The following is a 26,960-nucleotide window of genomic DNA, read 5'->3' as shown; positions in this document are numbered from 1 at the left end:
TGTACTAAAATATTTTTACTATTGAGAGCTAGAATCTCTTTATAAATAAGATAGCACTTTAATTTTATATGTTAGGTATTAGCCCACCGTAAGCAAACATTGGAAAGTGTCCTCAATTACCTTTAATGGCTATTCATGTTAAAATTGAAAAATTTCAGAAGATTCAGAAGCATATTTTATTTTGCTATTTATTGGGGAAAACTGACATGAATTCAGATTAAACAGATACATTTTTCTGACTGCTCACCGAGTCTCCTGCAATTTTCATGTGACTGTAAGTGCCTGATCCTGAGGGAAGAAAGCAAGCAGAACAGACTTCAACAGGAAGAATAAAGAATATAAACATGAATGAGAACAGGAAGAAGTCACAATCATCTGTTGCCTCTGTAAACCATCCAGGAGCCTACCTGGTGTCTTTTGGGTCTGCGTTGTGGTGATTGGCTGATAAATTCCCTTAGGTTCCTGACTCCATGATGCTCAACTTCCTAGCAGCTCGATACAACTAAGATGATCTGTTGCATTTTTCTTTTACTTTTTCACCTCCAAATTTGCCATCTTCTATAATTTTAGTGTAGGCAGAACTATCCAGGTAGATTTAGATTAAAAAGCCAGGGGCAAATGACCAGTTGTCCTTGGCAAATAAAATCCAAAACAGCAGCTGATGCCATGAAAAAGATACTTCCCCAACATGGTACGACTTCAGCAGGAAAGAGACCAAAACAAACTTGTGAAATACCGAAGTAAAACCAATCTTTAAAGTGTCCAACCAAACACAGGTGCTATATATAATCACCACAAAGATTAAACTGAAATTCTACAACAGGGTGTAAAACTTATCTGATATATCCCTACCCCACAAGTAAACACTTCCTTTTCTGTTCACATACCAAAACCGACAGCAACATTTCCTATCAACAATTGCAGAATATCACACATGAAAGCCTTCTTTGACCAGTTTGGTCATGATGACTTAGTACTAGAAGGCCCAAAACTTTGCCTTCTCCCACCGGCCAAGTAAAGTTAATGACAAACACCACCAGTGCCTTTCTCGAGAATTCAGGAGAATCTGAGTTCTCCAAACACCCCGCTTGTGAATTCCTCTGAAGCTAATAATCAGATTTTCCTTCCTGGGACTTTCTGGCTCAACTCACCCAAAGCACTTTTATTTATTTATTTATTTTTTTAAAGAAGCAATGTCTATGCTTTCCAGATAACAAGGTGGCCTAAAATATGATCAGGTGTCACATCTACTCAGGTTCATTTTGTAGTTCTCGCACCTCTGACTGGTGTACCTATGAGCTGACACTCTAGTCTGATAATATATTCTGCAACTGTACATGTTAATTTGTAAGTTGAACCATCTCTCTGTGAGGGCAGTTAGGAAACCCAGACTGAAATTGCTAATGTGGGGTGACTTCAGCTGTCGATGATTATGTAGTCAAGCCCTGACCAGGGTTTCCAGAACACTGGCTAAAAATGGAAGTCTTGAGACAGTACAAAAATGAATTCATATAGTTCACTGATAGTGAAACTTTTTGAAGAACAGATGTCAAGATGATTTAAGAGGAGCTGGAATTTAACATCTCAGGAAAACTTATAGGCAAGTTAGGACAGTTCAGTGTTCAAGAAAAATCCGACAGATGCTAAAGAAGAAGTCATTTGGGTGACTGTTATTGGAGAAAGAACTGATTGATTTTCTTCCTCCTCACAAGTTGTAGGCCCTGTAGAGATGCTAAGATCAGAAATATGATGGGTTGTCTGCTGAGTTGGGTGACAAAAACAATCTCCACATTTAAGTGGCATAGAAGACTTTCACTAACACGCCAGCTTGGACAATTCAATTTCTCCTTGGCATGTGCAAAGTCTTGTGTCAACTGTCTGCTCAGATGCTATTCTTCTCAAGTCGTCATTGATCTGTTTTATCGTGGGCCCTCTCCCCTCAATCATCAAAGTAAACACCAAACAAAAACTAAGATGATTTCTGATCTCTTTGGGTCAATTTAATATTTAAATTACATAAAGCGAGCTTTATTTTAAGTCTCTCTACATTTATTTTATGCTTAATGCCTAAGACTTTTCCTGCTGTTTTCCATAGTTAGAAAGGCAGTCAAAATCTACACACTCTGGCTACATCTTGATTTTGTTTTAAAGCAGGTATAGCTGATGGAGTTGGTTAAGCCTTTGTTGCAGGGCCAACCTGGTTCTATTCCCTCTTCCTGGAACACCAGTTTTTCTTTACTAGCCACCAATCTCATGCTGTCATCCAAATCTTTCTATGATTTTAAATGTGACCACAAGTTATTGTTTCTGCAATAGGCCAAATGAAATTAGTCTCAGGGATGACAATTCCTTGAAGGTCCTCATGGATGGATGGTCTATATAGTTACTAACATCTCTGGTCTCTGTCTTATTGAGGAGCACTCTTTGTATCCAATGGAGTTCAACTAGTGGTTTTATCCACTTATCCAAGAGCCAAGTCATAATGCAAATAGTCAGTGACTTTCTGTGTATTGCCAGGTGGCCAGGAGTCCATACCCCAAACCACCATAAACAGTAGGCATAATCATCCGCTCCTGTTCGGGAGAGGCCCAGGACTGAGCTAGCAGAAAGACTGAATTACTTACCACCTCTAGAGTGGGTCCCTCCAGGCCAGGGACGAGCTCATGGGCAAGGCTGTGCAAGGAAGCGCTCTGTACCATGCCTGCCCTGCGGATATACAGAGGACTTCAGTCTCCTGCACTGTCAATCTCTCAGTCATCATGAGCTCAATTATGCACCGACAACAGCAAGAACAACAACAACAACGACGACAAAACAACCCCCAAAAAGCTAAGGGCCACAGACTACCGTGATGGAGGGACAGCCAACTGGAACTGTGCATTGAGAGATGGAGGTGCTGTCCTGATCATGTGTCCATTACGGACCCGACCTTTACATCTTTCCTCAAACAAAATTCCATTGAAGCCCATGGGAGAGCCACGTGGAGAGACTGCAGGACTGGGCCCTAAGAGTCAGGCAACCATCGAATTTGGTGGGGTGTTCTTTTGTTTGTTTGTTTTTGTTTTGTTTTGTTTTGCTTTTTTTGTTTGCTACAAATACAGATAGACAGACAGACAAACCCAAGAGCAGATTTCAAGAATCAACTGAGGCACAAGATAAACTACTTTGATGTTACACAGATTTTTTCCCCCAAATGTTTCACATGAAACCAAAAATTTTAAAAGCGTAATTAGGAAATATTTGGGGACACATCTTTGTCGGCCCTAAATTGTGCCATAAATATCTCCACAGCTTGCCTTAGAAGGATGCCCAAGCACATCTCATGGGTAGCACATATCTGTGGTCTAAAATAGTTATCTAATTCTGATGACACTATTAATTCAAAGTCTAAGTATGCTGGTCAAGTACAGTGAAAGTTGACTGCCTGCATCAATGACGGATTAGTTTCATCCTGAGGTTCAAAGCACAGTCAAACATTATTGCTCGGATTGCAAAATCACAACACTTTACATTGACGTGAGTTTGTAAACTTATGGTGTAGTTCGAATGAAGGCAATTGATGAAAGCAGTTGAACCTGAGAAGTGGGGATGAATACAGAGTGTAATTCCAGCGCACATTTCCACATCAAACTACCAATGCCATTTACCAGGGCCCTCATGGGCCACACTCATGGTCGAGCGACAGCACCTATATTCCCAGTCAGTACCTCTGCTCCACAGACACAAGTACAAAACGGCCTAAATCGTGAACTAGTGGTGAGGAAAAGGAGACCAAAGTTTAAAAGAAATCAAGGTGATGTTTCCTAGAAACATACCAGTGGAAGGATCCAGAATAGGGGTGATCAGTAAGTAATTAATTGATCCTCCTGACTAGGTTTGATGATTTTTCTGAAGACTAATGACTTGAATCACTAGAATTCATCAGACCATGTCTAGACTCTCTTGAACACACACTCAGTACAAACAGGTGGAGATGTACCACTTCCGACCACTACAGGTAGAGAAGTATGACCTCTGTTGACCATGGATCACAGCTGAAACATTAGTTTATACTTGAAGGGTCACAGCAGCCAGACATATGCGAATTCCAACTCTTCAGAAACTTTGGGTTAAAAAAAAGGCATTACTTACATGTATGCGTCTTCTTCGTTACTGAGATACCTAGAAGAGAAGAAACAATGACAAAGGTAAGAAAGCGTCCCGTGTGTACTTCTTGAGACGCACATCATTCACAGTGTACCCAGGAACGCATTTGTTGAGACGGTGATGCAGAGGCAGGATCGGTCTTAATCTTGGCTGCCAGTGGCACTGGACCCTACCCCAGAACAACAGATCCGTGGATGACAGGCACGGCCAGCATCGCCTACTGATTTTCTGTGGTAAAAAGCAGCAGCGTGGACAGTAATTAAACAGGGTGAGAGAAGACTCTCAGTTTTCATTTTAAATAGGGGAGATGACGGCGTTTATAGGCAGAGTGGGGAAGATTTGAGGCACGAGAGAGTGATGCCAACCTACTCAGACAAGAGTGAGCTGAGCGCCAGAGCAATTAATTTGCTATGGCCATTGATTCTGTGTTTACTTTTTAATGAAAACGACTCTGCCGGCTCACATGAAGCATAACTTCTTATGGGAAGGAAAAAACCTCCACAAAATGTACCTATCTGTCCATACTCATTAAAGTCAGAAGGGGAATAACTGCTGCTGCTCCGTGAACGCCACCAAAATGAACACAAACTGTATGAAAACACGAGGGATTCATGAGTCAGCACCCTGGATGCTTCCAAGATGATTTACGGAGAGCAGGTGACAGATGAACAGGGCTAAGCAAGATTCAGCACATAAGACCACATCAAGATAACACGAACGCATGCTTCAGTGCAAACAGCGCTATCTCTGTTTCAGAAGGACTCCATTTTGAACTCCTTACACTCTGTTCTTCTTGGGGGAGATCTTGAGACTAAATAGCTCAAAGTAATACAACTCTTGAAAACGTTTAGCCTGTGACTAAGAACTGTGGTAAACCTTGACATTTTTTTTCTTTCAAGTTATTAAGAGAACTATTTAACCCTCCTCTGGAAAGTAAAAGTTGTTGAAAAATTTGGCATCCACATCAGACCCATTACTTAGCTATGGAACAAATCGTACAGGGAAGAAATCCGTTATGAAAATCCATGGTAGACGTAAAAAAAAAAAAAAAGTTAGTTCCAAAGTTGTGTGCCAAGACCAAAATCACACGCTTGATCCCCCCACAACTTTCCAAAGGACTTATTTAGGGAAGCTGAAATTACATAGCCCAACTCGACTTTTTTCCCCCCCTTTTTATTGAGGAAAACTAAACCATTGTTTTTCATCATGTTTGAGTTGGCTTCTCAAAGTGAAGTTAGAACCTTCTGTGAGGAGCCTTGAAGGCTCTCTCACATGGGAACTACAAAAATGTTCCAGAATTTTTTTGAAATAAGCTTTATCATGGGAAGGGAACTTCCCCCAACAGCAACTGCGAGTGAAGTTGAAAATCTGAATACAATTTGCAACTGCGGCTCATGACACCAGCACCAATAAATTGATACATTAGTGCTCTTTCAGCATTATGAGGGCTATATGTGTACTTTCCTTAGGAAATAATGCTTTCTGTAAAATCACTTTGAAGAGAAAGTGCTTATGCTGTCACTCCTGATTATTCAGAACCTCCACACAATTGGATTTAACACAGCCCCAAACAGACCTATCTATATTCGCTGAGTGTGGAACTATTTTCTCCTGACATCCAAAGCCCTGATGAAAATACCACTGGTTTGACTTTTCTACTTAAATTTATTATACAGCGTGATGCAGGGCTCTCATCAAATATTTTCATGATGATTACGTTGATAATAGATTCTGAAAATCTTTCCAGGAAAGCCGCCTGATCTTTGGGATCGCGGTGGCACAGAGCTAAAACTACTCACACCTGTCTCCAGGAGAAAGCATGACCCCAGCATCAGTAGCGACTCGGGCCCTCAGTTTGATTAGCTGCCACTGAGCGCTACCAATATAATGAACTGGGGGATATACCTACAGACAAGTTGCCAAATTTAATAGATAAAACACAGGATGCCAGTTCAATTTGCATTTTGGATTCTCCTTCATTGTACATTTGAAATTCAAATTTCACTGGGGATCTTGTATTTTATCTGGCAACGCTAATCCATACAAATAAAACATAAATTATATCTCTTACCTACAGTGAAGAACATAACAATAAATTAATAGTACATTTTCATGGGGAAAGGCTTAAAAACATACCTCTCTTGTGAAAGCAATGTTTTTCTTTTTCTTTTTTGAGAGAGAGAGAGAGAGAGAGAGAGGTGAGTGCATACACGTAAAGGAGGGAGAGGGGGCAGAGAGAGAGAGAGAGAGACAGACAGACAGACAGACAGAATCTTAAGCAGGCTCCATGCTCAGCTCAGAGGCCGAGTCGGGGCTCAATCTCACGACTGTGAGATCATGACCTGAGCTGAAATTAAGAATTGGACGTTTAACTGAACGAGCCACCTAGGCGCCCTGCAAAATTTTAATAAAAAGTGCATTACTGCTAATTACAAGACTGGACTATAATTATCATTTAAAATTTTTTTTTTTTACTTAATAGCCTTTATGAAGACAAAATTCTATTATCCAAAAAAAGTAAACAAATGAAAACAACGTGAACACTCAAAAGATAAATTTAATGGAATGATGAGAAAGTTTACTGGCATTCCCCTCCTCCTCCTATCCTGAAAAATAACATTGGTGATCGCACGAACATCTCGAATTTGTGCGGCTCCTTTCTCTATAGAAGCTCTAGTATTTCATAGCAACTGACTCCACAGAAGTGTAAAAAAAAAAACAAAACCAAAACTGTAAAATATCTTCATTTCACAGATGGGTCAAATGAGGCTCAGGGAAGTTTAAGTAGCACAATAAAAAGCTTTCTGTGGAAAGTTAATATCCTTCTGGAAATGTATCCACGGCTCATATTTAAAAACCCTGGTACAAGGCAAAAGATTTGTATGATCTGAAGAGAACTGAAGGTTGGTTGATAGGGGGTGGGGGAGAGGGGAGAGTGGGTGATGGGCACTGAGGAGGGCACCTGTTGGGATGACCATTTGGTGTTGTATGGAAACCAATTTGACACTAAATTATACATATAAAAAATAAAATAAATAAAAGTTAAAACTAAAAAAACAAAAACAAAAACAAACCCAGAAACAAACCCTGGTACAGACAGTGCCTCTCAAGAGTAAAATATTCAAAAAAAGATTTACACCCAGGACCATACCACTCAGCAGTCAGCTCTGTAAATGATTTAAACCTACAGGGCCCCTGTCCTTTAGTCTTTTCTCAACCAGGAAGCCCCACCAGGGCTTGGGTGAAGGAGGTCCTCAAACAGAGAGGCCCGTATACCCTGGTTTTCGACCAGCAGCCATTTTCTTCACCCTTCAGTGGGGGTGAGGTGGATCTTCCCTTTTTCTTCTCATTTCCCCAGAGGTTGCAAGATTCCTGCCTTTCTTGACAGAAAGTGCCTCCTTAATGAGATCACAGCAGTCATACATTGCCCATTTTTGTCCTTAAGCAGATCCAAACCTAACGTAACCAGCAGCAGTGGGAGTAGCAGCTCTGAATAATGAATTGTTGGAGAATTGGTTTTCCAAAGATAAATTTCATGAGTATTTAGTAGGCAAACTGCTCTAATTCTACCCCGGAGTAGAAAAGAATTGACTTTTTAAAGGCAGCTCTTAAGATAACTAGATTTGGAGTCTTGCTGACCTGAGCTTGCATTCATAGCCCATACAATTTCTGCTTCTTGGCTGAGAGACCTTGGCCAAGTGACTTAACTTCTCTGGGCTGAATTTACAACTGTATATAATCATAATAATATTCAAAAGGTTGTTGTGAAAACTAAAAGGAAATAAGAATGTCAGGGTGCCTGGGTGGCTCAGTTGGTTGAGCGTTCGACTTCGGCTCAGGTCATGATCTCATGGTTCATGGGTTCAAGCCCCGCGTCGGGCTCTGTGCTGACAGCTCAGAGCCTGGAGCCTGCTTTGGATTCCGTGTCTCCCTCCCTCTTTGCCCCTCCCCGACTTGAGCTCTGTCTCTCTCAAAATAAATAAACGTTACCAAAAAAAAAAAAAAAAAAAAGATATAAAGATGTCAAAGAGCTTTCCAAACTGGGAAGCATAATAAGAATGTTAAAAGGGTGGGGCACACACGGTCTTATTTTCACAAAGCAGAATCAGAATGTTCTACTGAAAGCTATGTCTTAGCTATCCTGATGTCCCTGGGTTTCACACTGACTTACGGCCTAGGACTCTGTTTTTCAGACCCAGTGCTCTGACTTGAACATTCATATTTGTTGGAGGAGAGTTCCTCAAAGTAAGTGTGTGCTATTCTAGACCCTGAAATCCCCTGGACTCTTCACTCTCTGAAATCCAGGGAAGATACTTGCTCATTGGCAAGTGTGCTAAGTGTGCTGCTGTTTAGTGCAGGCAGAGGACTTTGATCACCACCACCAAAGGGTGTCACACAGAGTCCAGCTGTTGTGAAGGTTTTGATTCGCTTCCAAGTGACTGGGAAGAACACCAAGATCCTTCCACTGAGATCTGCAAACAGGCCACCGGGCAGAGTAGTGATCTCTACAGAGACTGCAACTTCACGGAGCTGTGGGAGAGTCACTACCCTGAGCCAACAGTGAACTCATTGGTTGATTTGGGCGAGTCACTCAACATCTCTCTGGGCCTTAGTTTTCTCATCTGTAGAATGAGACAGTTGCACTGCATGGTTTCTTAATTTCCTGTCTAGTTCATCGATCCGTGGCTCCTTGCCCTGCTTTCTAGCTCTCAAACCAAGCCTCCTCTTTCTAAGCAACAGGCTTCCAAATCTATTTCTCACTGTACAAAAATCTAATGTAGCTCACAATCAAAGGTAACCCCCTGAAACTTTTTTCTTTTTGCCTTTAAAAACCAAAGAAGAAAGAAGGCAGTACCCACAAAAGGTTATATAAGTAAAAGCTACACTTCTTTTGGGTGATATTTTAAAATTATCTGGGCTACAGAAAAATGGTACCTTTGATAAAGTTGCAAGACTCCTTATATTTCACCCAGATCATATATATATATATATATATATATATATATATATATATATATACACACACACACACACAGAGAGAGAGAGAGAGAGAGAGAGAGAGAGAGAGAGAGAAGAGAAGAGAAGAGAAGAGAAGAGAAACATTTCTAGGTGATGCTTTAAGAGTAATTTTTAATTTAACAACATGACATCAGTTTTAAATTGTCAATTAATACCCTTAAAATTAAGAGGAAAAATCTCTACGAACACTCTACTCAAAGTAGGGCTTCTAATACAGCAAGAGTGCCTGACTCTATTTAGCCAACCATGCTTCAAAGTAAAGCAAAGCAAATGTCATGAAAATACCACAAATTTATCACTGTCACGGTTATCAGTAGTTTCAGAGTTATAGCTATCACAGAGCAGAGCACTTTAGGAATGTAATCTGATATTTCCAATCAGTGCCAAATCTTGGACCAATTAACTTCCTTGATGGACTTCTTATTGTCTCCTGGTTTCTAGGCAATTGTCTGGGTACCAAGTTTACTTTAACTTTTTTTTTTGGTAAGAAATGGCATCTTTCTTATTCCCCAGACATGCCAATTTTTAAACTAACATTTCCAGAGGCCCTGCATTCTAGACAGGTCCCTAATTATAGAGATGTCCCTTTGCCACTTTGCTATTATTCAGCCTGGGTGTCTTACTTTCTTGCATAATGGGATAACAATTGATGAGATGCAGATATTTTCAACACGGGTAAGTTCTGTGTTAGAATAAAAAACAAAAACTGGGCGCCTGGGTGGCTCAGTCCATTAAGCGTCAGACTTTGGCTCAGGTCAGGATCTCACAGTTCGCGAGTTCGAGCCCCGTGTCGGACTCTGTGCTGACAGCTCGGAGACTGAAGCCTGCTTTGGATTCTGTGTCTCCCTCTCTCTCTCCCCCTCACCAGCTCACACTGTCTCTTTCTCTCTCTCAAAAATAAATAAACATTAAAAAAATTAAAAACAAAAACAAACACAACAAAGACTACCGAAAATAAAATGCAGCCAAGTTTTCTTTTTTTCTTTTTGTTTTAAAATATGTCAATGCTTCCATATTTCAAGTGAGCTTGTGTGGGAGGGAGGAAGGAGGAGATGTGCTACTTGATAATTGACAAAATCTTCAGGGGCACCTGGGTGGCTCAGTCGGTTGCGCATCTGACTCTTGGTTTCGGCTCAGGTAATGATCTCACAGTTTGTGGGATCGAGCCCCATGTTGGTCTCTGTACTGGCAGTGTGGAGCCTGCTTGGGATTCTCTCTCTCCCTCTGCCTGTCCCCGACTGGTGCTGTCTCTGTCTCTCTCTAAATGAATAAATAAACTTAAAAAGAATTAAAACAAAACAAAAAACCCCCATCAGAACCCAAAGTCTTTAATTGTCCAACTCATGCCTCTACACTAGACCCACACATGAACTCTTAGTTTAATTTCCAGAAAAGGAGGGCTCCAAATCTGAGGGCTTTCACAGGATTTATTCTCCCTCTTCACAAGGTGAATGAGTTAAATAAGATGCCCATTATTCAAGCTGTGAGGTCTTAGGCAAATGACCTAACTTCTCTAAGTCTCCATTTTCTTATCCATAAAATGGGGACAAAATTCTCAGTGCTGGAAAAAATTCTCAGGCTTCAGTAAACTAATTCACGCAGGGTATGTAGCATAATGCCTCTTTCCTACTCATGATGTTTCTAATCGCACTTTGCATTGGACAGAGAGATATCCCTTGGGTGGACACAGGCATATCCATTAGGGCAAGGTCATTAAGAAGACATAATCTGGCAGATGAGTGTTTGAACGTTCAGGCAGAACTTTCAAAATACAATGTGGAGCATTTAACCTCCCTCCTGCCATGTTATCAACAAGCATAGAGCAAAGGTTGCAATCTGCTGGGTCTGCTTGCTCCCCTCGTGCACTTCCTTTTGACTTCCTCATTGTAAGGAGCTCGTAGTTAAAACAGTCATTTATACGCAGTGAATGAACAGTAGCTAAGAAACATGGCCCAGCATTTAGGTTGCTTTTTCTTTTTTCTTTTCTTTTCTTTTTTTTTGAATGGCTAACAATTGTTTCATAAAGAAAACCTCCCAGTTTGTGCTGGCCCCTGCGCCCCGCCCCCCCATCCTGAGCTGTCCTGTGCGTTGCTCTATTCCATACACAGCCAAGGAGAGGATCTATGCAGGAGGCAGATCAGGAACACGGCCCAAGTGTGGCCTCACCAAACAAAGTGGTGTTACAAAACAATGTCCTTGTCTAGGACAAAAGAGCTATTAATGATAATCAGTGCATATTACTGAAAGTGCTCCAAGTAATCTCTGGACTTTGTTTCAAAAATTCTTAATGGACACTAATGCTTAGAGTTCACTCAAAAGAGAAATAAATTATGTGCCAGGGTTGCAGGGACCAAGGACAACACTCGGAAGGCATCAAAGCATTAGCAATGTTACGACAATCAAGTATTTTGTAATTGCATAAAAAGCCTTTAAAAATCATTTAGAAATACTAATTATGAAGATAAATAATACTTTAATGTGAGATTTCTTTTGTGTTGATTTGAGCCTAGGTTGAGCTGTTTCAGTGATAATAATTCAGCTCTTTTACCAATCAAGGTACTTTATGCTACATGAAAAAAATTTCCATTTTAGTGTGAAAAATGGATATGGGCATTGATAAGAGGAACTTTTTTTTCTGTTTTTTGAAAAAAAAAATGTGTGTGTGTGTGATTGCCTTCCATCTCTGGGTCATATTTCCTGATATTTGTGCCCAGAAATACCTCTTAATTTGGGGCAGGCAGGCAAGAGCTATACCCTCTCTCAAACCCTGCTTTTATCTATGACAAAACCATTCTAAGAACAAAACCTTATTCCCAGTTCCTCAGCAAAAGCAACATAAAGACACCAGCAGACTATCCTAGAAAGAAAACGTGAGACTAAACTGACTTGGGAAACATCCATCTTGTCCCTTAGAGATTACTAGGTAATGCGTTACGAGAAGTCCATACCCAAGGAGGGTAGTTTATCCTCTTGTGGCCTGCTGGTGCCAGATGCATGATTAGCACTAAAGGATAGTTAAGAAAAGTAAGAATCCTTGTTCTTTCAAATTGATTTCCTTTTATCGCATCCATACTGAAAACGGAGCTACCCATTAAATATTACTCCGCTGACTTCAATTTGCTCTTGGAGCTCTGAGCAGAGATCTGAACTGACAAGCATCAAACACTTCCAGCTTAGCCTTCTGGGATGGAGTAGTTTCATAAGTGAATAATTCAATTCAGGTAAAAATCAACAGCTCTTATCATGCTCTTCCAGGAAATGCTTTACTTTAGGTGCCTCTGAAATCTGGTGAGTTGTTTATCTTTGCCACTAATACGGACACGTCCTGACTTGAGGTGCGTGTAGGGGACTTGCCTAGATGCCGTCAAACACGTGGCGATAGGTGTAACGCCCGAACTCAAAGCTACCAGAACTGGTTGGATGAGGGTGACTTGGACATTATAGAGCTGCGGCCCCAAAAGCAAGTCAGGCACCATAGACACTGTTCACGTATTATGCCCTTGTGTGGACAACCGAAATCCGACCTCCACCTCCGCAAATCCTGTGGAACATGGACCGTAGTCGGCATATCAGGTCAAGGTGAGTGATGACTGAAGAAATCTCACCCAGTCTGCCGTCTCCCCAAAACCAAAGTCTGCTGCTGATGGCACAAGCATGGAACCATCACCTTACCATCACCTAGTAAGGAGAGGGAATCTGAAGTGGAAACAATGGGAATTCAGTTCTACACTGTGAGGAGCTGAGCTCTACTGTCAGAACCAGGATGAACACTAAAAGTCACACGATCCAGCAGGATATCAAATAAATAGTGATGTTTACTTTCAGTGGACAGGTGGCTTCAATTATTGCTGAACAGATAGGCTACTAAGGCTCTGTAAAGGATTCCTAAAATTGTCCACATTAATCATCTTGAAAGAAAAAAGACGAAAACTCCAATGAAATATGTGTTTCGTAGCCGCTCCCGTGAAGACAGGATTTTAAGCAGTTTGTCTGGATTGGCTGCTGCTGGGTGATAATTCAAGAAAAGAAAGCAGTCACCAAGGTATTTCCTGTACATTTTCCAACGTACAGAATTTATCGAGTAGATAATTATTAGATGAGACTAATAAACTGTTTTCCCACATGAGATTTAGAGTCAGGAAGCTTTGATTCCAGGCCTAGCTCAGTCACTTGACAGCTATGTGAATTTGGCCAAGATACTGAATCTCTCTGACCTTAGTTTCCTCATCTCTTAAAGAAGGGGGAAAAAAATCTTTTCTTCTTCCATCTGGTAATGTGACCACCAGAAATGTAGGCATTAGGAAGTGATTATGGATGTACATAGCGTTTTTGTGGCACCATTGGTGTTATCAGTGAAAGGTTAGGGAGGAACCACCCAAAAGTCAATAGTATAGAGGATAAGTTAAATAAACCATAGTATATCTATGTAATGAAATACTCTGTCATCATTAAACTAATGAAAACTTAATTGCATAGAAAGATGTTGTAGCTGTCTTTAGAGAAACAAAAAACTCAAACCAACTACAGCATGATTACATTTCTGGGGAAAGAAGAAAAAAATCAAACAAAACTGCATAGAAAAATGACTAAAAAATACGCGCAAAATAAATGAGTGGTTATCTCTGAGTGGAGGGATTGTGGGTGATTTTTCATTTTTTTCCTTTGTCTCTACTTTCTAAATGTTCTTTCTTTTTTTAAAAAAAAATTGTTTAAATTCAAGTTAATTAGCATACAGTGTAGTATTGGTTTCAGGAGTAGAACCCTGAAACCAATGAAAGTGATTCATCACTTACATATAATACCCAGTGCTCATCCCAGCAAGTGCCCTCCTTAAGGCACAGAGGAGTTAAGATGGCGGAGAGGTAGGGGGGACCGTAGGCTTTCCTGGTCTCTCAAACACAGCTGTACTGAGGTCAGATTACTTTCTAATTATCTATGATAAAACTGTATAAATAAAAGTCTAAGGGGCGCCTGGGTGGATCAGTTGGTTAAGCATTCATTCTGGTTTGGCTCAGATCACAAATCCCTCAAGGCAAGAGTGAGCCCTCTGTCAGTGTCCCCTGAGAATTCTCTGGGTGTTACTGCCATGAAATGTAAAGAGCAGGGTTCTGGAGACAGGAAGACCCAGGATGCAAGCCTGACTTCATCACTATCACTAAGTGACCATCATGGAGTCATTTCCCTTTGGGCAAGTTACTTAGCCCGAGTCTCAGTTTCAGTTTCTGTAGGATAGAGATAAGGAAGAGGCACCTGGGTGGCTTAGTCAGTTGAGTGCCCAACTTCTGCTCAGATCATGATTCATGGGTTTGAGCCCCACATCGGGCTCAGTGCTGACAGCTCAGAGCCTGGATCCTGCTTCAGATTCTGTGTCTCCCTCTCTCTCTGCCCCTTTCCTGCTCGTCCTCTCTCTCTCTCTCTCTCTCAAAAACAAATGTTAGAAAAAATTTAAGAGGTAAGGATACTTTCTTATTGGGGTTGTTGTGATCATCAAATGGTATAGACAGCATAAAGCTGAAAGCTGTCAAGGGTCTTTGAATTCCATTACCTAAGCAATGTATCTTAGCAGTGCAATGGAATGCTTTCACAAAAAATGGAAGGGAAAAAGGTCTCTATGTCCTTGGGTTGTGGCACTGAGGTGCCTTCTTCTTCTTCTTTTTTTTTTTCTTTTCTTTTAGCAGGTTCCACACCCAGCCTGGAACCTAATGTGAAGCCTGAACTCAGCCTAATGTGAAGCCTGATCTGTGAAGCCTGAGATCAAGCCCTGAGCTGAGATCAAAAGCCGGATCTTAACCAACTGAGCTACCCAGGTACCCCCAAACTATGGCTTCTTTTGAGATTGACATACTGTCATAATTTGTTTGATTTCAACTAGCACAACTCCTCTCTTCTATATTTTCTTTCCCTCCCTCCCTCCCTTTAGTCTTAAGAAGGTTGTAATGGCTTGGGTTATATCCCTCAAAAAGTTATGTTCAAGTCCTAACCCCGGGTACCTGTGAACGTGACTTTATTTGGAAACCGGATCTTTACTGATGTAATCGAGATGATGTCCTACTGGATTAGGGTAGGCCTTAAATCTAGTGACTGCTGTCTCGATAAGAGAAAGGAGAGGGAGGTGTGGACAGAGAGACACAGAAGACACACAGAGAAAGTCTGGTGAAGATAGAAGCAGAGACTGGAGTCATGCAGCTGTAGGCCAAGGAGCCAAGGACAGCCAGCAACTACCAGAAGTTAGAAGACAGGCTTTTAGAACTTCTTCTCTAGAGCCTTCTGAGGGAGCATGGCCCTGCTGACACCTTGATTTTGGACTTTTAGTACCCAGAACTGTGAGCGAATACATTTCTGTTGTTTTAAGCCACTCATTTGTGACACATTATAGCAGCCATAGGAAGTTGATACAAAGGTTTAGGAAATTTTATGAGCTTACGGTATCTTGACAATACCTTGGGATCTTTCAAAAATATGGTGTGGCAATTCTCTTGCTTCCCCTCCATATCCCCGTATCTCCCATTCTTCCACAGCAGGCACCTTTTTGGTGGGCACACAGCGGCCCAGTTAGAGACTACATTCCCAGGATTCCTTGGGGCTGGGTATAGCCATAAGACTACGTTCTCACTAAGAATGTGAGCGGAAGGGGTATGTGTAAATTCCATGTCACTTAAAAGGAAATTGCTTGCCTGGGATATCGTCTCTCTTCTCATGGACTGGAACTTGGATGAGCCTGTGTCCCAGCTCCAACCATGAGGGCTGCACCTTTGGAGACAGGACCCTGTAAGCTTGTAGGCCTGTCTCCTTCCCTGGGAGTTTCTACAGGCTCAAACACCACAGGAGAGAGAAGCAAACTTCCACTTCATATAAGCCACTGTGTTCTTGGGTCTCTGCTATAGCAGTTTTTAGCCTTTACCCTAACGCATACATAGGGTTAAGAAATAACTCTAGTTTGTAGCTTAATCACCAAATGTTAGATCTGGAAGAGAGAAGAAATTATATCTCTTCCTGGGAAAGGACAGAAAACTGGCCCCGAGAGGGACTAGGTGACTGGTTCCAAGTCATCCAGCCAATTAGAGGCCGAGCGGAGAGCAGCACTGAGCTCTGTCAGCTCCAAGGCCTGGTATGTTTAAGTCTCCCTGTTATCGTACAGAACATCTCAGCTAGACCTAAGGAGGTTTCACTGGCATCATTTCAAAGCATCATTTAGGCCAAAGCGAACTGTTTGAACTGTTAATCAGATAGTGTCAGCCCCTGCTCAGTTTCCTTCCGTGGCTCATGAGCTCCTCCACAAGCCTCCCTGGGTCTCCACCTCATGTCCTCCTCTTTCTGCCTTCCCTCACACCTGATCTTCTACATGGACCTTGTAGGATTGTCTCTAAAGATCTAAGCTTGCTCTGGCCTGGAGTCCTTTCAGTTTAGAATTCCCTTTGCCTGGTTCAATTTTCCTGCACATCTCCCCAGGCCTTCCTCACAGCTACTCAGATCTCTAAGGCAGAATGCTCACTCCCCTCCCCCCACTTTATTTACAATGGTGTTCCTGCTCCATTCTCCACTTTGCTTTACTTTTCATAACAGGATTTCTCTCCCTGTGACATTCTATTAAATAGCTATGGTGTGTTTCTCCAAAAATGCCAACCCTTAAAAGTCAGGGACTTCATGTTCTCGGATTATCACTGTATTTTAGAATGCTGACAATGGTGCCTGGCACATAGTGGGAGCTCAAGAACATCCGTCAAATGAATGACTGGAGACGGTCTCCAGAGCAACGTGTCTAGTCTATCGATTGTGACCTCAAAACCTAGTCCTCTGGAAATGTATAGAGAACACGGGAGAACAGAAATGGTTAGGCAGAGGCTAGATGAGATGGTCTGGGGACACAGAAGGAAAATTTTGCATGGGTGGAGAGAAACCAGCAAACTACACACAAAGAGAGAAGGGGGGGAGAACACATACCAACCCCAGGACCCAAAGCAGAGGTCAGGCAATCAATAGAAAAGGTAAAATGGTGCTCTTAAACACTTTTGATAAAATCAATTTGGCCATTACCACAGCTGAACACAGGGCACGTAGGCCTCATCTGTTAGAAAGATCTTTATGATCTTGTTAACGGATCCCCGACACAGAAGATGTAAAGGTTATAACCCAACTTGTAAAGCTAATCTCATATTGGCTCTGGGATAATAAAGAACCGACAGAAAAATTCCCACTTAACCATATGCTACAGCAAGAAGAAGAGCTTGTGTGACTTCTTCTATGGCAATTCGGAATAGTTTAACTTTCCCATTTCTGAGGCTGAGAAAGCAGTTTTAGAAACAACGATTTTAGGATGCAGGGTTCTTAGATATAGAGGTTAACTTGGGTTTAGCAATCTCCCTTCTATTCAAGGTGATTTAAAAATAAAATTGGTATTTTTATTTTTAAAGATAGCTCTGTTTTATATTTGTGTATCCTAGATGAAATCCTTGGATGATGATGATGATGATGATGATTATTATTATTATTTCATATGTGAGTTTAGGGTCTTTCTTTTTCTTTTAAAAAAATTTTTTTTAACATTTATTTATTTTTGAGACACACAGAGAGAGAGCATGAACAGGGGAGGGTCAGAGAAAGAGGGAGACACAGAATCTGAAATAGGCTCCAGGCTCTGAACTGTCAGCACAGAGCCCGATGCAGGGCTCGAACCCACGGACCGCCAGATCATGACCTGAGCTGAAGTCGGACGCCTAACCGACTGAGCCACCCAGGCGCCCTGGGTCTTTCTTTTTCAACAGAGTAATGCAACATTATTTCTTGATCATACTCCTCTGGACCACACGGTCCAGATCATGCCTGTGGAAGTAGTGTAGAAAGGGAAAACAAGTTTATGCTATATAGCAGGTCCAGAAGACAAAAGAAAATAGCAATCATAAAACCTTTCTGAGTGGCCTTGAAAAGAACACAGGGGAGAATGTGAGTGTATCAGGCATTTAATTTCAGACTGAAATATGAAACATGTAGGGATGAAATGATACAATGTCTGAGATCTGCTTTAAAATGCTTCAGGGCACCTGGGTGGCTCAGTAGGTTCAGCATCGGATTTCAGCTCAGGTCATTATCTCGTAGTACGTGAGTTCGAGCCCTGCGTCAGGTTCTGTGCTGAGAGCTCAGAGCCTGGATCCTGTTTCAGATTCTGTGCCTCCCTCTCTCTCTGCCCCTCCCCAGCTTGCTCTCTGTGTGTGCCTCTCTCTCACTCTCTCAAAAAAAAAAAAAAAAAACCCAAAAAACGCTTCAGCAAAGGGGAAGGGGATAGCCGAAGCACGTGTGACAAAATCTTGAGAAGCATTCGATTTTGTACGTTTGGTATCCAGGAATTCACTCCACTGTTACCTCTCTTTGAGTATATGTTTGAAATTTTCATAATAGAAGGGTTTTACTGGCTTGGAAAACTTTGAAAAGAGGCTGAGTCTATCTCATGTATAGTGTGTGAGAGATTCTGCCCACACATGTGAATAGGTAGCAGTCGTAGTTCCCCAACCACTGAAGAAAGTGCTACTCACTAGAGCAGGTTTGAATGCTATGGAGAGCAGATACCTTCAGAATACATATTTATTCAGCCATTCATTTGATTTTACTTACACAAAGAAACATTTAATACCTTTTATTCCTCCTCCTTAAGTTCTTGTTTTCAATGGGGTCTTAATCTTGCCAATAGTGGTTTTGTCAACCATGACACGTTTTAGGAACCTAACCTCATTGGTTGATGCCAAAGTAGTGGAATTTGTTATGGCCACGTGAAGGGAGCATGTGGTAGAAAATAAATCAGAAGACCTGACTTTGAATTCCACCTTCCCCTCCTGTGGCTCACTGCCATCTTTTTTTTTTTTTTTTTTTAACGTTTATTTATTTTTGAGACAGAGAGAGACAGAGCATGAACAGGGGAGGGGCAGAGAGAGAGGGAGACACAGAATCAGAAGCAGGCTCCAGGCTCTGAGCCATCAGCCCAGAGTCCGACGCGGGGCTCGAACTCACGGACCGCGAGATCGTGACCTGAGCTGAAGTCGGACGCTTAACCAACTGAGCCACCCAGGCGCCCCAACCATCTTTTTACTATACTTCGATGAGTCTACCCTCTTGGAAAATCTTGTGTTTGGTTCTGTTCATTCTCAGCAGCCCATGTTTTTGTTGGTTGGATGAAAGTCCCATCAGTGGCATATAACAGCAGCCACCCTTAAAAGCAGGCCACTTCTACATAGAAACCTAAACAAACCAGGGGTCCTTGGTTAATGATTCCAAACAAGAATCCAAGATATCCTGGCTACTCTCTGAGTGGTTATTTTAAGGCAGATGGTTGTTGCTAACTTACAGTTCAGTCCCTTTACAGGTAATTTCAATTCATCATTCAGAATAGCAATCTGATCCTCAAACAAGATGTAGCATTTCCCCATTAGTTGTTTGTTTTATTTTATTTTATTTTATTTTATTTTATTTTATTTTATTTTATTTTATTTTACTTTATTTTATTTATTTACTTATTTACTTACTTATTTATTTATTTATTTATTTATTTATTTATTTATTTATTTTTAGTCCCACATTTTCAAACTCCCTTGAAGATTACCCAAAGGGCAGGGGCACCTGGGTGGCTCAGTCGGTTAAACCTCCAACTTTGGCTCAGGTCATAATCTCGTGGTTCACGAGTTCGAGCCCCGCGTTGGGCTCTGTGCTGACGGCTCAGAGCCTCGAGCCTGCTTCAGATTCTGTGTCTCCCTCTCTCTCTCTCCCCCTCCCCTGCTTGTGTTCAGTCTCTCTCTTTCTCTCTCTCTCAAAAATAATAAAAACATTAAAAAAATAAAAAAAAAAGAGATTACCCAAGGGCAACTTGTAGTTTGCCACTGTAACAACATATTCATTGTTGTACAGCTGATGCAGATTTTCAACCCACCTTCTGATGTCCTCGTCTCCCTCTGTGAAGCAAGTGGTCAAGAAGATACTGCTGAACCATTTTCCAGGGAGGAAACTGAATATCAGAAGGTGAAGGGGCATGCTCAATGTCAAGTGGCTCCTGTATGACAGAGCTGGGGCCAAAAGCTCAATCATGTGATGTTTTTCAGTGGCCATTGTAGTTATTTCCTTCTCTGGTTGAAGCCTTTAAGTGCACCTCCTGAGCCCACACCAAGAGCCAAAGGCATCCAGCAAAAAGCATCACAGACCAACATCTGTATCCCAGGTCAGTGAGTTCCCTGTAGTCTCCCGTCCCTTCTACCAGCATTAACTTTTTCACCAACAGGCTCTTCTTGCTTTACAGTCTGGTTGTCCTTTCCATTTTGTGCAGTTTGGACTGGTAAACCAGTGTTTAGATGGTTTACAGTTGTGTGAGTGCCCCTCTGTTCCATGTCCTGTATTTGTGAGCAAGAGACTAGAGGAGCCTTACCCAAGCGTCAAGGACACTCCTAACCACCAGGTGAGAGACTGGACTCCCTATGATAGTACATTATCCAAACGCATGTGCATCAATTCTGTCACACACAGCTCTGTCTTCCACCCTCTGGCTTTTCACCCACACAACATAAAATCAGCACTCTCAATGCCTTTATGATTTTGGAAACCAACCCATATGCAGCTGAGGTAGCTTTAGTTAACCTTTAATTTCAAAGCTGTCACTAATGTAGTCCCAGAGCCAAAGGAAAGCTTGAAACTATTTGAACATCTCACTAATGAACAACGTATGAATAATCTGATCTTTCAGCTCAAAGTGGAATTTGCTCAAGGGTGAAAACTCAAGACCTGCCATCTATACTGGCCTCTGACTGGCTGTCTGACTGCTCGTTCTCTCCTTGCCCTCTGTTGTCAAGTGCTATGGTAGGTGATGGAGATGGCCAACAAGATAGCAATGGTCCCTGTACTCATGGTGCGAAGGGAAAAGCTTACAGTATGGGTATCAGTCAGAGCCTCAACCAGGGGCCCAAATCCCATTCTGGCCATCCATTTTGCATCAGCCCCATACACGTTCCTAGCTGTCATCACTTCTTCCTCAGGAAGCACAAACATTGCTCAGCACATCCATGAGCTTCAACAGCAAAAAGTGTTTTGGGGGGCGGGCAGTGAAAACATGCAGACTTATGTTAATTCGGTCAAACTCTTGGCACATTTCTCTTTTCATCCTTGGTCACTTGAGGCCCTGCTGACTTTTTTCAGGAGCCTATGTCCACAAAGAAATGCATGCGAGAGGAACCTCTTCCCCCCTTCCTGCTTATATATTTTCCCCTACAGGCATCCTTTTCTCCCCCCCTACAGACATCTTTGATAATTTTTTTTTTTTTGCATTTCGAAAGATCCTTACACACGGTTTAAATATTACAGAGAGTTCCTACAACTACTATATGACTATGATAACAGGTTCTGTTAAAAAAGATAGCAGATTCTGTTACTCTGTATTTGCACACGTGAAACTCATGCCTCAGTTTCCAGGGTAACAGAACGAATAAAACAAGCCATCTCCCAGATGCCGATATGGTCAAGGTCGGATAGCTTTGAGCTCAGACATCAGGAACCTCTCAGCCAACTCAACATCCTCCCGATTCTTCATGTTTTTCCCCCTGTAGTCATACTCGGTGTCGCTTACTGAAGAGTGCTTTAGATACGCAGGGGAAGCAGGTAAACTTTCAGGATTTTAATTGCAGCAAATGAAGGCAGAAGTGACTCATCAGAGCGAACGTGACTGCGTCAGGGCCATCAACGTCAGATGGACTCAGCCTCAGACAGCAAGTCTGGCACCAGGTACGGCTTCCACGACCACCACGCCTCCGAGAGACGGCGGAGCTGCAGAGGATTCCGACATCGCTTCTAAGCTGACAGAAGTCTTCTTCTTATTACATACTACGCTGAAACTCTGAGCCTTGCCGTAAGTCATCATTTTATGGACTTTTAACGACGACGGTAAGATACCACCACGCGTGGCACTGCCAACTTTGCTATGAGGGCTACCTTCCCCGCCACCGTGACATTCGAAGTACAGAGTCTCCTTCATCTACAGGAGCTGTCCTATCAGCCCGCTAATGGGAACAATTCATTTAACCTGCTCTCGAAGTACAGCCAAGGAGTGCAGTAATGCGTATAGGATCCGGGGGGGAACCGCTCCTCCCAGCTGGCCCCTCCAGCCATTTGATTCATTGACGAGAGTTCCATTTTCTCTCCACGCAGGCTGACTTACAGAAAAAAAAAAAAAAGGACATTCCAGAAAAATTAAGTTAACTATTAGCCAAATCCCCTCAAGATGCTGGCTTGGATTATGTAACAGCTCCTTAATTCCAGAAGCTACGGAAGAGGAGGCCGGCATTTCTCTGATTTCCTATCCGTTTCACGCGGCTTCCGTGCCCCCCTCCTCTTCGCCCGGCCCACCGCCCAGCCACATATGTCTTCGGCGGTCTATGCAGCACATACTCCTCATCCATTTTAATTAGGTGGGAGGCTCCTGCTTACACTGCAGGGCATGCCGGCTTCATAAACTTCTCACTTTACACGACCCTCGCTTCCTGCCTTTGACCCACTCACCACACAACATTTGCAGAGCCGAAATCCTAGCAACAGCACCTGCGATCATTAATGTATTAAACCGTTGTTCCAAAATGACTAAACGCATTATTTCTGCTGCGGAAGAAAATGCTGAGGTGAAGCAAGAGCAAAGGTAAAAGACCTGGTTTTCCTAAAATGGATATAGCCTCGGAGGCCTTTATATCCTCCAAGGACACGGTCTCGATTCTTCTGATCATTTTTCAAATCGACTTAATGAGCGTGAGATGGTCCTCTCATTAAACTGATATAATAGATAAACAGTACCTGCATTTAGGGTGGGCAACTGAAATAGGGAGCCTGTTTCTTGAGATTCTAAAGGGTTTTTCACCAGAGCAAAAGGAGGGCTTGACTTCTGAAGGCGGCTTTACACGCTCTGCCATCACTCTGGCACATGAAACAGAGGGAGAGAATTTTGAGCTCTCTTGAACTAAAAGCAGTTCCAGTTGGTATGGATTGTTTCTCATAGGATTTTGAGTAATTTCCGTATCATAAATTTTAGCTCTGCTCATGACTTCCTTCAAAGATAACTAAATGCCAAGCCAGTTGGAAAAAATAAACATTTAAAGAGCTACATAAACCCCAACGTATTTTTTTTTCAAAAACCGCAAGCCCAAGTTAGATTCTCTACGTCCCACACAACTGTCCAAATGAGGCTCCCCTCACCCCCATCTTCCAAGTACGGCCCCAAACCCAAATCTTATCTTTCTAAAGATCTTTTACGAAGTAGATGTTAAAAGCAAACAAGGTTATCATTTAACCAGCTGTTCTTATTGCCTCAACATACAGAACTGTCCACATTTGCTACTTCTTTCCAGAAAAGTCTGCTTTCTGCCTCCAAACACGGGAGGGAAGCTTCAGAGCCACACACTGCTATACTTCTGCCTGCTCGGGAGAAAATAAGGCCTGATCTCATGTTAACGAAATCAGGCCTGTTAGTAGCATCTGTGGTCTACTGTGACCCTGCAGAGACATAAATTTCTCATTTTTAGACTTTCCTCAAATTTCATAAGTTATTTTTTGTTATTGCAAAATCCAGTCCTTTATAATAAATTTATAGGGTGCCTAGGGGGATATCCATTCATATTATATGGTATCTCATTCTAGGTTCCTCCGAGATAGAAGCACGGAGTTAACGCCACTCAGATAGCAACTCTCAGTTGTGAAGTTCCTGTGCGATAGGACCAACGAGCCTCCTGTGGGATCTCACACACATGCAGAATATAAAAGCCTACAAAGTGAAAATGATGCCACCCCATTCCTGAAGTAGGATCACCCAGGTAAGCTGGAAAAACGCTTTGGTGGTGTTTATAGCCGTGAAGTGATTATGTATTTTACTGTAGAAACTGGCATAAGTACCAATTTTGAGGGATTTTTACATACTAGATGAGCAAGTTAAGGTGTCACCCCTTCCTCTTTCTTTCCAGAAGCATCAGAAGTCACAGTCATTTATTAAGGAGGGGAGAATGCTGGGGGAGCAGTGGCCCAGTGTGCACATAATGATTTAAAAAGCTGGTTGGCTTCTGATTATTACCAGGGGCTGACAATCCTAAGCAACGTCAGTTATAAAATATTCCTGCCCCCAGGGCCAACCACTCCCACTGCCTGCCTGTTATTTGATATGCCACTGTGAAAGCATTCCACCATCTTTCTTAAAAAAGGTACATCACCATTTTTAAAAAATGAAAGTAATACATATTTAGTGTAGACCATCAAGGCAAATTTTTTGACGGTTAAAATTTCCATCAACTCTACCACATACTGATAATTGTAGCCCTTTTATCATTTCCATCTTTTTGTTATTAAAAATAATTACACTATAGAGGCACCTGGGTGATTCAGTTGGCTGAATATCCAACTTCAGCTCAGGTGATGATCTTGCGGTTCATGAGTTTGAACCCCACATCAGGCTGGCTGCAGTCAGCCTGTCAGCAGGGAGCCGGCTTTGGATCCTCTGTTCCCCTCTCTCTGTTCCTCCCCTACTTGCACTCTCCCAAATATAAGTATTGAAAAAATAATTCTACCATAAATATCCTTGTTATGTATATTTCTGCTGACATTCATGATTTTTTTTTAAAAAGTACATTCTTGAAAGTTTAACTTTTATTAAAGTTTATTTATTTTTAGAGAGAGAGTGAGAGAGAGAGAGAGAGCGAGTGCAAGAAATAACAAGTGTTGGTGAGGATGTGGTGAGCTGGGGAGGGGCATAGAAAGAGGAAGAGAGAGTCCCAAGAAGGTTCCGTGCTATCAGTGCAGAGAATGATGCAGGGCTTGATCCCATGAATCCTGAGATCATGACCTGAGCTGAGATCAAGAGTTGTACACTTAACCAACTGAGCCACTCAGGCACCTAAAAAGTTTAACTTTTAAAAAGAATTTAATATATATCATTAAAAGTGTCCTGTAGAAAGTGTTTGTCAATCTCTAATTCCTGCACTAATGTATACTCTCACCGATATGAACATTATCCTGGAAAGTAAGACTTGATACTTAGTTGACTCAAAGGTATCTTCTTTTAATTTACATGTCTTTGTTTACTTATGAGATTGTCTTATCTAAGATTGCTGACTTTTTTTTTTTTTTTTTACTTTATTTATTTATTTTGAGTGGGGGGTGGGCAGAGAGAGTAGAGAGAAAATCCCAAGCAGGCTTCTCACTGTCAGCGCAGAGCCTGGTGCAGGACTTGAAATAATGAACCATGAGATCATGAGCTGAGCTGAAGTCAAGAGTCAGTTGCTCAATTGACTGAGCCACCAGGTGCCCTTAAGTTTGCTGACTTTTGTATTTTCTCTTTTACTAATTGCCTGTTCATATCTCTGCCCATTTTTGTAGGTGATATTAGTCTTTTACTTACCAATTTGTAATAATTCTGTAAAATTAATCAAATATTGCTGTTTTCTAAATTTTGTGTCGGTTTATTTTTATATGTGCAAAATAAAAATGCTTTATTTTATTTAAGGGGATGGGATCAAATCTAGTGGTCTTTCACTAATGGTTTCTGCCTTTGCTTATATACCTATAAAGACTTTATCTATTCCAAAAACATATTCACCTATATTTATAAAAATTATTTTTATGAGGGCAGAGGACCTGTATAGACATTTTTCCAAAGAGACCTACAGATGGCCAAGGAATAAATGAAAAGATGCTCAACACTCATCACCAGGGAAAGGCAAATCAAAAATATAATGAGATGTCACCTTAAATCAAAAAGACAAGAAATAACAAGTGTTGGTGAGGATGTGGAGAAAAAGGAACTCTTATGCACTGTTGGTGGGAATGTAAATTGGTACAGCCACTGTGGAAAAGAGCATGGAGGTTCCTCAAAAAGTTAAAAAAAGAAATACCATATGATCCTATAATTCCACTACTGGGTATTTACCCAAAGAAAACAAAAACAATAATATGAAAAGATACAGTCATCCTTATGTTAACTGCAGCATTATTTACAATAGCCAAGATATAGAAGTAACTAGAATATCCACTGATGGATGAATGGACAAAGAAGATATGGTACATACACAAACACACACACATACACACAGAGAGGGATATTACACAGCCATAAAAGAGATGAGATCTTCACATGTGTGACAACACATATAAACCTATACTAAGTGAAATAAGTCAGACTGAGAAGGAGAGATACCACATGATTCCAATTACATGTGGAATCTAAAATATAAAACAAGTGAATAAACAAACAAAAAGCAGAATGAGACCCAGAATCGGACCTATAAATACAGAAAGAGAAATGATGGTTGCCAGAGGGAAAGGTGCTGAGGGTATGGGAAAAATGGGTGAAGGGGAGTGGGAGGTACAGGCTTCCAATTATGGAATGAATAAATTATGAGATTGAAAGTCCCAGCATAGGGAATACAGTCAATGATATTGTAATAGTGTCGTAAGGTGACAGATGGTAGCTATACTTGTGGTGAGCACAGCATAATGCATAGAGACGATGAATCACTCTTATACACCTGAAATGAATATAACATTTTATGTTAACGATACACAAATAAAAAATTTTAAAAATTTTTTATGATTTTATTCTTCATATTTAATTTTAAAACTCAAAGTTATCTAGATCAATTTTTTCTTTTTCTTTTTAATTTTTCTTTTTTCTTTTAGAGAGTGAGAGAGAATCTTAGGCAGGCTCCGTGCTCAACAAGGAGCCCAATGCAGGGCTCAATCCCACAACCCTGGGATCATGACCTGAGTTGAAATCAAGAGTCGGATGCTCAACTGACTGAGCC

At 41.5% G+C, this 26,960-nt stretch overlaps 1 protein-coding gene across 1 annotated transcript in view; it reads right to left on the bottom strand.

Moving 5' to 3' along the window:
• RORA (RAR related orphan receptor A) overlaps positions 1 to 26,960 on the bottom strand; it is a 718,090-nt gene that overhangs the window by 183,102 nt on the left and 508,028 nt on the right. The window contains exon 2 of the mRNA XM_019441313.2: positions 4,132 to 4,161. Coding sequence (XP_019296858.1) covers positions 4,132 to 4,161 — 30 coding nt within the window. The remainder of the gene's footprint in view (positions 1 to 4,131; positions 4,162 to 26,960) is intronic.

Source organism: Panthera pardus, unplaced genomic scaffold (assembly GCF_024362965.1).
Source record: "Panthera pardus isolate Hobbes unplaced genomic scaffold, ASM2436296v1 HiC_scaffold_24, whole genome shotgun sequence".
Lineage (NCBI taxonomy): Eukaryota > Metazoa > Chordata > Mammalia > Carnivora > Felidae > Panthera > Panthera pardus.
This window is presented reverse-complemented; position numbering and strand designations above follow the sequence as displayed.